Raw genomic sequence first — 16,299 nt, 5'->3', positions numbered from 1 at the left:
TGGGTTATTATCTCCTGATATTTACCATATCAAAAAATAAAGTTTAAAAAACTTTAAATCTTGGGCCTCCCTGGTGGCGCAAGTGGTTGAGAGTCCGCCTGCCGATGCAGGGGATACAGGTTCGTGCCCCGGTCTGGGAGGATCCCATATGCCGCGGAGCGGCTGGGCCCGTGAGCCATGGCCGCTGAGCCTGCGCGTCCGGAGCCTGTGCTCCGCAACGGGGGAGGCCACAACAGTGAGAGGCCCGCATACCGCAAAAAAAAAAAAAAAAAAAAAAAACTTTAAATCTTTATTAACTCACTTCAAATACAATAACATTTTTAATGAAAAATAACTAAAATTTCCAAAACAAAAAGATGATTCCTGAGGAAGGTAGCATTGTTCTACATCTTTTCCAATCTCTTTATTATCTGACTTAAAAGATGACGGCTGGATTTTCATATCTGCCATTGCATTTAATCTGTTAAGATTCTTTATTTGAAATAAATGAAGAAAATCTTACTTTTTAAAGATATATAGTCGGAAAAGGGAGGAGGATTTTAATAGCCATTTCATATAATTGTGGATATTCTCCTTTGAAACTATACCAAAACTTGTTAAGTGGTAGCTTCTTAAAGAGTAGCTAAAATGTGGAATCTGAAACTACATCAAACTCTTTGTATCCTGTTACATTAAAATTCACTGGTCTATCCTACACTTTGAATAGATTTTTTTTAAACCTATGCATGATTTTATAACGTGTGAATTGGACATTTGAAAAATACTGGTTCAGTGAATTATGCAGATCTTCCAAATGTTGATACATTTTATTGTATCAAAAAGCACATTAAATCGTCACCAATCTCATCAGAAAGTCTTTAAATATTGGAAAAATGCCAAGCTTGCAGTGATACACACGTTTTCCACATTTTAATTTTTGCTTAAAAATTCAGCTTTGGGCTTCCCTGGTGGCGCAGTGGTTGCTAGTCCGCCTGCCGATGCGGGGGACATGGGTTCGTGCCCCGGTCCGGGAGGATCCCACATGCCGCAGAGCGGCTGGGCCCATGAGGCATGGCCGCTGAGCCTGCGCGTCCGGAGCCTGTGCTCCGCAACGGGAGAGGCCACAACAGTGAGAGGCCCGCGTAATGCAAAAAAAAAAAAAAAAAGAAACTATTTCAAACTTAAAAATTCAGCTTTTATCATTGGCAACAAATACTGTCAGTTGTTCTCCTTGAAGTGACAGGCCCATTTAACCCCCTTTTTTGAGAAAGTATCTGTCAAATACCCAAGTCTGAATAACCATAGTTTATCTGTCAATTGTTCTTTCAAGTTAAAAAAAAAAAAAGTGCTGCTTCAGCAGCACATATACTAAAATTGGAACGATACGCAGAAGATTCGCATGGCCTCTGAGCAAGGATGATGTGCAAATTTGTGAAGCGTTCCACATTTAAAAGAAAAAGGCAGCTTTCAACTCAAACGATCTCAATCTTGTGCTTTTCCTTGAAAAACATTCATACTTTGGGATGCAGCAGAGCTGCTTTCTGTGTACTCCCCATTTCATCATGCAGAATGTTAAAAAGACGTATTTCTGTGTGCGGTGATAAATGTTAACTAGACTTAACTGTGGTCATTTCATAATATGTACATATATTGAATCACTATGTTGTATACCTGAAACTAATAAAATGTTATATGTCAATTATATCTCTCTTTTTTTTTAATGTATACTCAGTGGTTGATGTTAAAAAGAATTAATAATTTTTACTGCTTTATCAAGAATGTTTTTTAAGTGAAACTGGCAATTTTTTGTTTGTTTATTTTGTTTTTTAACTGCAAGTACATGCCAGCAAAGAACACAATGACTGAGTATAGTTTGGTGCCACTGCCTTGATTCATGCTAAGGAGCCAGCAGTTTGACCCATCTTTATCTCTGCACCATGAGTGCAAACAACACAGCGTAATCAGCAAATGTCTTAGTACTGTCCTGAACAGTTTGATCCTGCCATCTCCTGAAAGGGTCTCTAGAACCCCCAGGTGTCTGTGACCAAGCTTTGAGAATCAACCATGGGATAGGGTATAATTGCGGTGTCTTGTGGAGAGTGAGCAGAAGGTAAGGTGAAAAGATGATTCCTCACGTTCGTAATTACTTTACATTCCACAGTTCTCAGTCATTCATATCCATTTTTTCCATTCATTTAAGGAACATTTAATGGTATCTACTACATATGGAATATTCTGTTGAGTGCCAGGGATAAAAAAATAAGTAAGGCACAATCTTTGTCTTCTGGGAGCTTATAACTAGGCAGAGAAGACAGAAAAACATATAACATACCAGAATAATACAGTGGTTTTGTTAATAGGTTATTGGAAGAGACAATATAGTAAAATAGTCAAAGAAAGAGACTCTGGAGCCAGAATGCTCTGATATGAATTCTAGCTCTACCAATTCTCAGCTATGCCTCAATTCTCTCATCTGAAAAAGGGGGATGATAATAATAATATCTATTTCACAGGGTCGATGTGGGGATAAAATGAATATACATAACAGGCTTAGAACAGTACCTGGCACATGGAGTGCATTTAATAAATATTAGGTATTATTTTTATTTAAAGAACTTTATACACATATAATGTCTGAGCTATACCTTACACTTACTAAATAACAATTTGCAGTGATGGAACATAGCCACGTGTTTTGAAAAACACAGACGATTTTGATCCCCAACCCTGGTTGAGGATCACCGACATAATGTGATAAGAAAATAATGGGGACATAAAGTACTAGCAAAACACAGAGAAGGGAATAACTAATTCTTAAGAGATGGGCAGGGAAAGGAGTGGAGTATGGTCAGAGAGGGTTTCATTTTCATGAGAAAAAGATTTTTGACTCAAGCCTTGAAGGTTTCCCATAATGAGGATAGAGGTAGGGTGTTTCAGGAAGGAAATATAAAGCATATGAGAACTATATCCAGGGAATCTGAACTAACATGTAGGACACAGGGTAGACTATAAGGCTAGAAACAAAAGAGAGTATCAGACTGTGAAGGGCCTTTAATTCCAAACTAAAAGAGCATGGATTTTTTACACAGAATTAGGACTCTTCAAACTGGAAATAGTACAGTATCAGACTCTGAACAATTTGTGCAGCTCAAACCTTCATAGCTGAAATTAGATCAGTTTGGGGTAACACTGAAACCAGACAAAAGAACAGACCCACAAGACCACAGTAGGATCAAACGTAGAAAGGCCACATCAATTCCTAGATCACTCTGGAGACAATATCTGTCCAGAGAAGGAGATAGATTCCAAGATTTGAAAAATCCTGAACTATAAGAAACCCTAGAATCATTATGGTTTCTCTAGAGCCCTCCAGAATGGAAACAAAATAAAACAACACATTTCAGTACAATTTCAAAGGTGACTGCCTTAGGACCAGCTTTAACATACACCCATATCCTACAGCAGTGCTAATTTTCTAGGACTCCACCTAACTAATTTAATACAGAAAGTGAACTCGTTAACATTTGAGAAAATCCTGTAACACTGTGATTTCTCATAGCATGTGCCAAGGTGACCCAAATACCTGGCATAAGTTTATCATGAGTCCAGGCTAGGTGCTAATGCCACTGCCGTACAAGTGTGTGTCATTATATAGGAAGCCAGGGTTTTAAACAGCTCTGTGTAATTGTACTCAGTATGTACTCAAACTTGGACAACTATTGAATGAGTAGCACAACTGGGTCTCAACTTTAGACTTTCATAAAATGAATAAAATTAATCTTGTTAAGGTCCTGAGAGGAAACTGAATCTACAGCAAAGAACACTAGATATACCTACAGTCATATTTTCTTCTTTCATTTCCCTGAAGAAAAATAAATTTAGACACGTTATAAATACAAAATTAGTGTAGTTCCAGATCTTGGGGTAGCATTATTCAAACAAACAAACAAACAATGATCCTTGACTTCCCAAGTGTCCAAAGGAGGTATACATGAGAGCTTACCACTTCAAAACAAGTAGCAAGCTTTAGCAAAACCTTGGCATAATTATGAAGTCGTCTGATTGGCAAGAAAAACAGGGTATTCAATATTTCCATCAATTGGGTGTTTTCACCATTCACTTCTGATAAATCTTGCAATAGTTCCTGGTTTTTATTTAGGAAATCACTGAAGGTAGAGAAAAAAAGGGATTCAGTTAATCATTTTGGTACTGACAACATGCATGATATTGAGTAGAAATATTTCACTTGATACTACCTTTTTCAAAATGTACATTTTTAGGTGCTATGAAAGAAAGTACCAGAAGATTAATACAATGAAATAAACCAGATGTAATTAAAAGAAATTCCCTGCCTATAAAATGGGATTTGGGGGTACAAAAAGTAGCAAATGGTAGCAATAGTAACTCTGTAATAGAGATGGTTAATCACAGGCTTGTGCCTGAAGTTCTAGGAAATGAATCATACATCCCACAGTTTCAGGGAATAATTGGAGACCAGCTGACACATTTACCTGTTAAGTTTCCAGGCCAAAAGTTACAGCAATAAATGGCAAGACTAACTGCTCTAGTCAGTTGTGCTACACAGAAATACTGGAGGAAAAACAAAGCTCTTTGCTCTAACAGAATTGGCGTGGAATATTAAAATACTTCTAATTTCTTATTTTTTTTCAATTGTTTATCATCTAATAAGAGTCTATTACAGGACAGTAATAAAAAGCTGTAGATACCAGTACTACAATTAACAGGAAACAGTAAAGCAAATTACATGTGCAGATTTCAATGCTGAGATCATCAAAAGCATTTCAAACTGAAGCCAACATTTAGTTTTTATATTCAATTATATATAAGTTCATAATTAAAATTTTACTGCAAATTTTAAGGCTGATCAGTAACCCATTGAGACTATGCTCGCCCGACTAAAACACTTAAAAGATCTGTAAAGTAGTAAGAGTTGGTGGAACAGAGTAATAATCATTATCTGCCACTTAATGAACAATAATTATGTGCCAGGTACTAACCTGACTGCTTTACAAGCACTATACTACAATTCTCAGCTACAAGGCTTCAAACAAAACAATGTCACACAAGACTATAAAGCAAAAATGAATAATTTTATAATCCCTTAGAGAACTATGGAATAAAAAGATGTTTAACTCAGAAATTATAAAAATATTATCTTAGAAAGATGGAAACATATGTAATAATTTCCAGGAAACCATAAGTTCAATGGCACAAAGTGGACTGTGGAATAGAGAACTATGGAATAAAGAGATGTTTAACTCAGAAATTATAAAATTTATCTTAGAAAGATGGAAAAATATGTAGTAATTTCCTGGAACCCATAAGTTCAATGACACAAAGTGGACTGTTTAATAATGCAATTAAGAGAGCGTGCCCCGAGGAACATGGCCCAGATTTTGTTTATATTGACTTGTTGGATGTTCCTACTTCCTCCACCACATTCTATTGCTGACAGCTGCTGGGGAAACTTATTTAACCCCACAGAAGTATTCTGCTTTGACCTGCTCCTGAGAGACGGAGGTGGTAAATGGTGAACACATACTCCCTCTGACCACATTTCTTCTGGATGCCCAGTACTAGACCAGAAATGTTCCAACACTTGTAAATCCCTATTACCTTTCTGGACTCACTCAAGTCCTTGCCTATAGACTTTCCCAAAAGGGACCCTAGTATGCTCTCAGAAAACCTGAACTACTCTGTTAAGCTTATCTTCTCTTGGGAGTTTTGAATCCAATAGTGGCAATATTGCTCTTTCCTTATATGGCTAGGTTTGCACTTGTTACTCAAAAAATAAATATATTAAAGGTAAAAACAACCCAAGTGTCCATTGACAGATGAATGGATAATCAAAATGTGGTATATACATACAATGGAATATTATTCAGACATATAATGAAATGAAATTTTGTTATATGCTACCACATGGATGGACCTTGAAAACATTATACTTAGGGAAATAAGCCAGACACGGAAGGACAACTACTATGATTCCACTTATATGGTACCTAGAGCAGGCAAATTCATAGAAACAGGGAGTAGAGGTTACCAGGGGCTCGGGTGGGGGGAGTCTCTGTTTAATGGGTACAGAATTTTTGTTGGGGATGATAAAAAGTTTTGTGTAGAGACAGTGGTTTACACAACATCTGAATGTGCTTGATGCCACAGAACCATACACTTAGGAATGGTTAAAATGATAAATGCTACGTATATTTTACCACAATATTAAAAAAATATATATCTGATGATCAAACCACCAGGCTAGCCTGAGGTGAATGGCTAAGTGATAAACCAGCTAAGTGATGAAAGCTTAGGCAGATTCACTAATTGCCCATGGGCTCACTAGCTATACTCTAGAGATTCTCAACGTGTTCTCTTTTTAAATGAATACCTTAAAGTAACTTAAATTACTGATTTTGTAAATAGAAGTTAAAAAATGTTATTACTGCCTTTAACTATGTAAAACCCTGGGGTTCATGAACCACTGTTTAGGAAATGCTGCCCAAATCCAAACTTAATATCTGCTTCCATAGCTCAGAGTCACCCAGAGTTCATTAACTGCTTTCCACTTGTCCAGGCTCTCGCAAGAGGCTTTCACTTATGTCATTTGCTTTAGCTGCTCTAACAAGGAATCAGATCAACCCTTGAGAACTCGACTCTGAAATACTAGAGAAAGGTTACATTACAGAAGGGCTAAAAAGTAAAAGAATAGAAAGCAGTGTCATAATATTAATATTAAACAAAATAGCAAGATCAAGGATTTAAAAATTACTACATAAGTTTAAAATATAACATTCTTTAACCTGTCATTTAAAAAATGAAGGCCAAACCCCTATATTTTGGAAATGAATGAGCACGTGACAGGAGTCAAATCAGGATGGAAATCAGAGAAATATTTAGAACTGAATGACTACAAAAACAAAATGGATCAAAACTTTTTACATACAGCTAAAGCAACACTTAGAGGGAAATTTATAGCCTTAGATGAGAACTTTAGAAAAATTAAAAGATTGAAAAATTAATGAACTAAATGCTAAACTCATGAAGTTGGAAGACATGAACAGATGAACATGAAGAAAGTAGAAGGAAATAAAAAAGAAATTAGTGAAACAGAAAACAAAGAAAGGAAAGGATTAATTACAGCTTAATCTTTGAAAAGAATAACAAAAAAGGGTAAACTGCTGATAAGACTGACCAAGATAAAAAGATAAAAGGCTCAAATAAATAATAATAGGGATGAAAAATAGGAGCTACAACAAATTATAGAGGTGAACACATCTTAAGACAATGATAAAAATATTATGCCAATAAATTTGAAACAATTTTCCAGAAAAGTATAAACAATTAAAGCTGAAAGAAGAAATAAAGACTTGAACAGACCTATTCATTAAAAAAACCAAATAGTAGCTTAAAAACTCCCTACAGTAAATGCTCCCATGAAGGCCATGCTTTTTAACAGATGATTTCTACCAAATCTTCAAGGTACAGATAATCCTGATCTGTATTTTGATAGAAAAAGAGAGGAAGCTCTCTAACTCATTTTATAATTACTACTACAATCCTCTTACCAAAACTGGGCAAGTTCAGAAGAGAAGGAAAACATCATATTCATATAAATGCAAACATCTTAAATATTAGCAAATTGAATCCAGAAATGTATTAAAAAACTAATACATAAAGAGCACTGAATTTACCTTGGGAACGCAAGGATATTTAACATTTTTAAAAAATCAATTGCTCTTCAAGTTTTAGAAGGGAGCTGTTTAACCCTATAAATAATATTTACCAAAAACCTAAGGCAATCATGTTGAATGGTGAAATATTAAAAGCATTCCCTTTAAAACTAGAAATGAGACACAGTCATTACTATTCTTTCTATTAGGATATAAGATCAAAAGCAAACATGGTAAAACACTGACATCTGGGTTTAAACTTCAATCTTGGTTGTGAGTATATATTTGAAATGTTTACTATTAAAATATAACTGATTTTTTAAACCTGTCTTTCTTGCTAGGTCAACACTTGCTGAGAAACGACACAGTTCAGAATGACTGGCTCATGCAAGGGGCTTTTATATTTATTACGTATCCAGAGACTAAATGCAAAAACTTTGCATTTGTGTAACACTCTGCACTTTTCTCTGTACCATCACATAAATATTTGTTCCTCACAACTGGGGAGAAAACATTCCCATTTTTCAGAGAAAAAAAGTTAGGCTCAATTTGGTGAGGAGAGCTGTCCAAAGTCTTGGGGATAATCAGTGGTAGCAGTAAAAAAGGACACAGATCTTGTGGCTTTTTCAATACCATGCTACTTCCAATGATAATAAGGAGCTAATAAAACCTATCTTTCATAAGATTTAGTGAAAGTCTACATTTTGATTTGTTTGGCAAAAGGACCAAGTCAAAGTTTTTCCTGGGCACTTAAAAACACAGAATGCTATAAAACATGATCTTTGGTTGTTAGAATAATAACTGTAAAGTATGTATTTGCTTACATGGCGGGTTTAGCAAGAAGCTGGAATCCTCCCATAACCAGGAAATTTGTAATAGATGTGCAATACCTTGAGCAAAAAAGAAAACACATGCATATTAGTGTTAAAAAGTAAATTTGCTCTTCAGAGTTTTTGAACATGCATCTGGAATAGATACTTCTTGGAATCTCATCAGCGAGTTTCAGAACTTTTGTGATGCTAACATTCATGAACTATAAAGGACTGAAGAGAAGGGCAAGTTACATGATCACAACAGTCAGGAGAAAAAGGCCATTTCAGTAAAGATGTTAATAGGAATTTTTTTTAAAACACCTAAAGTTATGCAGAAGATGCTAGAATTTACTTGATAGATTTTACTTTGGTAACTTAACAAACATGAGAAAAGATGACTAAAATTGTTGGATTTTTAATAAAAATTTTCTCTAATCTTCTCTTTAGGTTTCCCAATTAAGTCTTCAGAAATAAACAATAGAGAAGGTAAGAAAATATGTTAAAGGAGCTTAAGTGAAAAAGGGTTAGAAAATGTTGGTTAAGTACTGATGTACAGATAAAGAATAAGTCTTGAAATACTGCTTTGCACCGTGTACATTTCTTTCACACTCCCGGGCCGGCAAATGGAATCAACTGACTTTGAGAGAGAAGGCAAATTCCTACTAAGACCAGCCCAAGGTACTGAACACTTAAAAATGGTTACAGTGGTAAATTTTATGTTATGTGTATTTTACCACAATTAAAAATAGTTTTAAAAATTCATAAACAAATCAAGATTTTTTTACTTGCCTGATCTATATGAATACATTATTACATTTTTTTTAAAAGCCCAAGGTATCAAAATAAAAGCATTTCCAAGCATAAGTCCTGACGTATCAGAGCAGAAAAAGAAGAAGTACATTATGAGATCTGTACAAGTCAAAAAAGAAAAATTAATACTAGTCAAAGCTGAACTTTCACACACACAAAAATCTAGTTTAAAAAAGTAAATTCGTATCACATTATTCTACTTTTTTTATATCTGAAATATGATGACTTAAAAGACTCTAATCAGGGTATTTCCTCCCAGACCATAGCTTCAAATATATTCAATTTTGCTTAGAACTAAAATCACATACATCTATCTGCACATATATGCGTTAAGTTTGAAAGGAGATACACTAAGATTATTAACAATGGTTATTTCTGGTGGTAGGATTATGGGTGACTTTAAAATCTACACTTCAGAACAACAGCAGGACCTAATATACATTAAAATAACACTTAAATTATGCCTCACATAAGAAAAAGTGAGAAATACTTAAAATTTCAAATACAGTTGGGATATTTTACTTGAAAAACATGAAAAGAACTTTGGATCACTATCTTAGGTTTTATTACAAAAATATCATTATTCTAAAGATAGTTTGGTCTTTAAACTCTCCATGTACACAACAGTGAAAAGCAGGCACTGGAAGAGCTCCATATTTACAATCAACAGTTGGTCTTAAAATAACTGCTTAGTTACCTATTTCCTCAAATTTTAGTATAATTTACTTCAGGAAACAAAATTGTTCTCTAAAGAACCATATTTATTATAATACTTTTTTGTAAACTAAGTACACTGTCAATCATTCTGCTAGAATACAGAAGGAAATTTGAGAATGCATTATACTGAAATCTTTTTTCCCCTTAGAGCAAACTAAAATTTTAGCAATGCAGAACTATAGTTGTCTTAAGATTAAAACGCTGCTTTGCAATTTCTATTACCTTATAGCACTCTCCCTAATCTAGTCTCTTCTGATTAAGGAGCTGTTCTCCTTGGCAGAATAACCCTGCAGAGACTGAACATGACACAGGACTGGATACTTGCTCTGTATAACTATCCAAGAAGAGACTTGCATGCTTCAGGATGACCAAACTCCTGGCTTCCTTTATCCCCTGAAGGAAGCTGCTCAGTGAGGTTCCATGTTGACCAATTAGGTAACACAGCTTGCTGAACCGGCTTGCCACCTCCTGCAACAGCTGGACTGTACTTGCAGTGCCCAAATTTTCTGGAACAAAATGATGATGATGATGATAACATAACCTAAAGATTCATTATCTGAATACTTTTTTATGACCAAGATTACGAACTTCCCTCTTCTAAAAATACTTAACGTGTTGAGATGTACTCTCAACTATGGAACTTAAATAATCAGTGTTAAAAAAAAAAAAAGCAAATTCAGAGATCACAGTATCCAGTCATTTGAGGAACCTGTTAAAAACATTCACAGGACCCTACAGATTCTGACTCAGTAGGCCAGAGTTAAGATCCCCCGACGGATTTTTTAAGTGCCTTCCAGTAATTCTGAAGACCAGCCAAATTTGAGAACCACTGTGCTAATCCAATTCTCCTCTCATTTTGAAGATAAGTCATCTAAGGCCAAGAGAAAGGAAGTGAATTATCTAATTTCACACAACTGGTTAGTGACAGCCAGGAATTAAACTCACTTCTATAGCTATATCTTGGTTAACATTTTCAACTTTTGCACTGACTTCTGCTCTACTTGTCCCTTGGACAAGCCCAACCCTTCACTGCAGACAAAGCAATCAAAAAATCAGACTGCCTTGGTCACTCTTAACTTTACAGAGGGCATCAGGAGATTATTGCTTTTTCCCAGTCCAAAGTTCCCAATTTGTAGGACTTTTCTCCAAGCAGTGAGGTTGATGAGCAGACCAGCTAAAACCAACAAAGAAATCAGGAATCAGAACAGGAAAACGGCAAGTTTCACTTTCCTTTCAGAGCAATCCAGGAAGCTTCCAGCTTGGATTGCTTCCATATCCCTTGCCAACATCCTGGGGTGTTGAGCCCACCCACTGGAGGGGAATTTATAGAACAGGAACTCTACAACATTTAAAAAAGCAAAACATATTAAAACCAAAAACAAGCAGATAGTCCCCAACTTACAAAGGGATTGAATTTGGAAAGACTATAAGTTAGGTGTTTGAAAAACAGAAAAGCAACTATACTCCAATTAAAAAATAAATAAATACAAGCAACTATACTCCAATTAAAAATAAATAAATATGTAAAAGCAACTATATTCCAATAAAAAATAAAAATAAAAAAAAGAAAAGTAGACGTTTTCCCATTAAAAATAATGGGCTGATCTACACAAGCCAACGTCACCTTAAAGTGGAAAAATGATGTATAAACAAGGCAGAATTTAAGTACTACAGTATTGGTCTGAATTCTGTGTCCACACAGTGGGTCAAGGAGTTCAGGAGAAAGAAAGAGAAAAAAAAAATCCTGTCCATCTTCTGAGTGTAAGGCCAAATCCTGAAAAATTTTTGAACTATGGGAAATTAACCTTTAATAGCCCACCCTCATCTCCATTTTGCATTCCTTTCTAACCTCGATACCCCAAGTGGGGTCTATATGCTATACCCTAGTATATCTGGACAGTAGCACCCTACCTAGGACTATTGTAATCTATTTTCCCCATATTATCTCCTTACCTTCAATCTCTCTTGTAACTGATTACAGCTAAGAAAAGGGATCAGATTTAATCAATTCCTGCTAATGTTGGGTAAGACACTTAGCACTCATACAGTTATCCACATTTTTAGAGACTATTTGTAAATCCAAATGAAGTTCTACTTGATAAAATTCTAAGAACCAGAACAAAGAAAATGAAAAATTTGGGTAGCATATAACATAAGGTATCTTAGGACTAGTGGGGCTAGAAGTGTTGTTTAGAAGTCTGACTCCTAGGATCAACTCTCCCAAAGTTGTTCTGTTTCTCTGCCATGAATCTTCTGAAAGCTCCATTTTTCTACTTCCGCAAGTGAAAGGAGCTCTGGGGGTGGAAGGATAGGGGCAGCTGGGCTATTGGCAAAGTGGAAATAGTTCGTAAGTTGTGGACTACCTGTGCACAAAAGAAGAGACTGGAAAGAAAGGAGAAGAGTACAACTCAAACAAAAAGTTTTCTTTATTTGTGATATAGAAAAAACAGATAAAACGAGAGTCCTGATAATTGAGTGGGTGGAAAGAGGGGAGGGGGGAGGTTCTACTTACCTAAACTGAGAAGAGGCCTCAGAACCTGAGACTTGATATCACTTAGTTTTGAATAGAACTGTCTTTCTGTAGTAGCCAACTCATGGAGACTGGCAATATATCCCATAATGTTTTTGTCCACCAAGGCTAGATAGCTGTCTTTTCCTGCTGTCACTCTGCTTATATATCCAAGCTAAAACAGGAAAAGAAAAAGATTAAAGATAAAATATAATTTATTAGTAGCAATTTGGGCACTGAAGTTGGCTCATTTCAGCTGGTGAGAGCCAATGCAGGAATTCTGCAGCAAGTTGCTTATTAAATCGTTAGTAGTTTGAAAGTGGCAATAGGGAAATTACCAGAAAAAATTGGAAAACACTATAAATCAGAGCTTTTGGTTTTACTTTGATTTTTAGGGCTGGTTTACCAGTACATTGTTGTTATATATCTATAGCATGATCTATATATAACTATATACATCTATACTATTATTTATTGCCACAATACCTTTTATTTCATTTTACATGTGGTTAGAACCACAGACCCTCTAAATATACAAAGATCCAAATGATACAGACACATGCCTCAGGACCCCTTTTTGCATGAAATAGATGAGAGCAGCGAGGATCTCTATGCTGTATGTCAAAATATCAACGATCTAGGAGCTATCTTTTAAAAGTACAACAGAAAGGGGTTTTCTTTAAAAGGGGATTTTGTCATTTATCCATGACACCACTGAATAAAAACTTTTGATGCCTTTGTCACATATCCCTATTAAACTAGGCAACCAAGCTGCAGGCCAATAGACTATTAATAGCCCATGGTAACTAAAGACACATATTGAGTCTCATCCCTTTCATCAGCCTATTTCATCCTTTATCTGGACTGTGGAATCTTTAATGAGGAATGTGGAGTCAGGATCAAGAACTACAGAGAGTCAATTAGTATGTCTGGAATAACAGTCTAATATAGGTCAAGAACCAAATCTTGGCCAGTGTTACCTTTAGCAAGGAAGATCTCACCCCTATATACATTCAGAGCTTACATATTTAGCCAGAAAAATAAACACAAAGGATAAAAAACAATCCATAGGATATATTAGTCAGTAAGAATAAAAAATCCAGAAGGTACTAGCTTTGAGGGTTAATTTCCTTGCAGTGTATCACTTTGAGGGTGTGAGTTACTGAAGTGGGGAAAAAGAAAACCAGAAACAAACCAATGGTTTTATGTTTATGAAAAAGAGGTAAGAAGTAGGAAAGCAAAGAAATTCAGATCAATGAAGGAAAAATGAGTAAACAGTAGTAAACAAAATGAAAAGCTAAGAAAAGAGGGGAAGTGATGGGAAAAAGAGCACTGTTTGTGGCCTGCCAGGTCTGCCACGAGCCCACCTCAGGCCCCCACAATTTTTACTTCCCACTTACAGTTAAAAATTCATCTATTCAATTTCTATTCTGATTCACCTCTGAGGACTCCATGAACACAGTCAGAAGACTTTGCTGTGAAATATGTATTTTAATATCCCTATGTGAGGGTGCTAATTCAACAAATATTTATAGAAATATTTACTATGAGGATCCAACAGTAAATGGGAGAGTCTAAAATCCTTCCTCTTGTGAATCTTACAGTAAGGGAAGACAGACAATAGACAAAATAAGTGAACTATATAGTGTGTGAGATGATGATATGCACTGCGGAGAGAAATAAGGCAGGAAAAGGAGATAAGAAGAGAAGGGGGTGGCAAGTTGGTTTGCAATTTTAAATACATTAGTCAGAGACACTTAATAATAGGCATACCATACAAAAGCAACAGAAACGAAAGACTTCTCATGTGTTATAGAATGTGGGCCTTAGGATCCAATTCCTGTTCACCTTACTACAGGAGAGAAGTATTGGAGTCTTAGTACCACTGTGATTCTCTGGAAGGTTGTCACCTTCTGTCGGGTCCTGCCGGCCACTGTAACATAATCCAGGCTGGAAGTCTTCGGTATCCACTAAAAACAGGGAATAATCCTGGCCTGCAGCTACACTCCAGACTCCATTTTCACTGTTCACCTGCAACGACAGGAGGACATTGTCTGTCCGAGATGAAGGAATCTGATGGAACTCCAAATCCACGGGAAATGGAATGTTAAGTTACTTGAACAGGTGGAGTACAAAGTCAGCCACATCTCAAGACGGCAAAACTCACCCAGCAATGTACCCGATTAACTGCAGAACAGATGCAGGAGTGAGAAGGAACCCTTGTTCAGCCTGTAAATTTAGAACTGGATTGTTTCATAAAAAACTGAAAAATGGAAATTTAAAAAGATAAAACCATAGACTTGATTTTTTCATTGTTATTTTTGGAAGTTGCCACAGACTCAGCTTGTATTACAAAGGCCCAGAAACTTCTAGAGCCCTATTCTGACAGCTAGGACACACCTTTGTCCATACATATTCTGCTATGTGCACAAAAATCAAGGTGAAAAGAAAATCTAACAAGGCTAAATTCCATCCTGGCCAACTAAACCCGTGGGTGCTAAAGTTGTTTTCCCACTTGGAACTCACTACCTCTCTGATGTGACTTCACTGTGTCCCAGGATGTTGAAACAGGCAGGACCCCTTAGAAGCCCATCTACATGGATCCCCTAGACCAGTGGTGCTCAACGAGTAGTCTTTGCAGCAGCAGCAGCAGCAGCAATCATCTAGGAACATGTGAGAAATGCACACTCAGGCCACATTGCTATTGGGGGGTCCGACCGGGCAACCTGCTTTGACAAGCTCTCCAGGTGATTCTGATGTATGCAAAAGTTTGAAAACCACTGCCTTAAATCAATGGTTTTCAAACCTTAGGATTCCACACAGTGATTCAGAAGCCACCATGGAAAGGCAGGTACCAGGGTTTTGCCCCCAACCCACCTCCATCCTTCAACTAAAATAGTTCCACGGTTACCTGTTTTATGTAGGGGATTCTGCATAAGGTTTCATTTGAAGGAAGTGTTCTGCTAATGAAAACTACTGCCCCAACCTGCAGACCCAGCTTCAGCCATGACTCGTGTAACAATAAGCAAAAAACTTCTAATCTGTTAGATTCTCTGTGTCTAGATAGGGTTCAAATCCTAGGTGATTAGGTGAATGTGTGTGTGTGTGTGTGTGTGTGTGTGTGTGTGTGTGTGAGCTTGCACACACACATCTCCACTACTTTATAGTTATCCTCTTCCAGCATGACATTATCTTCTCAAATTCAGGCTATCCAAATAACTGACTTCCTGTTGGTTTTGCAAAGAATGAATTAAAATTTTTGGAGGAGGAGAGAGTCGTCTTCTTAATCTCTAATCAAAACTAATTCAGATCTCACTCTGCCTTGACTTTAATTCACATATTAATTAAAATGACTTCAAAATGTTTTTCTCACCCTTCCCCCAAATAAAAACCAAAATAATGATGTTGTATTTTCATACGCACAGTTAAAGAGTAATGAAACTAAAACCTTATAACAAATTCTATTCTCTCTTGTCTGACTCTAAAATTTTAAATAAAAATTGTATTTCCAGCGTCTCCATGCTATATTACAAGTTACCTTAGTATGAATAGATGCATATTCTACTTTATTCAAATAACAGAAAACAAGGAACAGTGAGTTACCATATTTTTATTTGTGATAAAATATCAGAAATTGAATAGCTTACTACTAAAATGTTTTATGCTGAAAATATTTAAGATTGGAGCTAGAATTAACAACTGTTCCCTAATGTTTTATTTAAGTCTTTTCTTCCCAGTAAAATTAAGTTCACTGGAAGGAAAGGGAGCATGTAAAGGTCTT

At 36.1% G+C, this 16,299-nt stretch overlaps 1 protein-coding gene and 1 non-coding gene across 7 annotated transcripts in view; one reads left to right on the top strand and one right to left on the bottom strand.

Moving 5' to 3' along the window:
• ALS2 (alsin Rho guanine nucleotide exchange factor ALS2) overlaps window positions 1–16,299 on the bottom strand; it is an 87,022-nt gene that overhangs the window by 31,955 nt on the left and 38,768 nt on the right. For all 6 annotated transcript variants that reach the window (XM_060106041.1, XM_060106039.1, XM_060106042.1 and 3 more), the window contains exons 9-13: window positions 14,367–14,549; window positions 12,522–12,693; window positions 10,335–10,515; window positions 8,495–8,560; window positions 3,983–4,145 (exon numbers count right to left, since the gene is read on the bottom strand). In XM_060106041.1, coding sequence (XP_059962024.1) covers window positions 3,983–4,145; window positions 8,495–8,560; window positions 10,335–10,515; window positions 12,522–12,693; window positions 14,367–14,549 — 765 coding nt within the window. The remainder of the gene's footprint in view (window positions 1–3,982; window positions 4,146–8,494; window positions 8,561–10,334; window positions 10,516–12,521; window positions 12,694–14,366; window positions 14,550–16,299) is intronic.
• On the top strand, window positions 1,325–1,430 carry LOC132495579 (U6 spliceosomal RNA). Its single transcript, XR_009533307.1, has one exon. It is a non-coding gene; the product is annotated as a U6 spliceosomal RNA (small nuclear RNA).

Source organism: Mesoplodon densirostris, chromosome 8 (assembly GCF_025265405.1).
Source record: "Mesoplodon densirostris isolate mMesDen1 chromosome 8, mMesDen1 primary haplotype, whole genome shotgun sequence".
Lineage (NCBI taxonomy): Eukaryota > Metazoa > Chordata > Mammalia > Artiodactyla > Ziphiidae > Mesoplodon > Mesoplodon densirostris.
The sequence above is the reverse complement of the archived record's forward strand: the minus strand, read 5'-3'. Positions and strand labels throughout refer to the sequence as shown.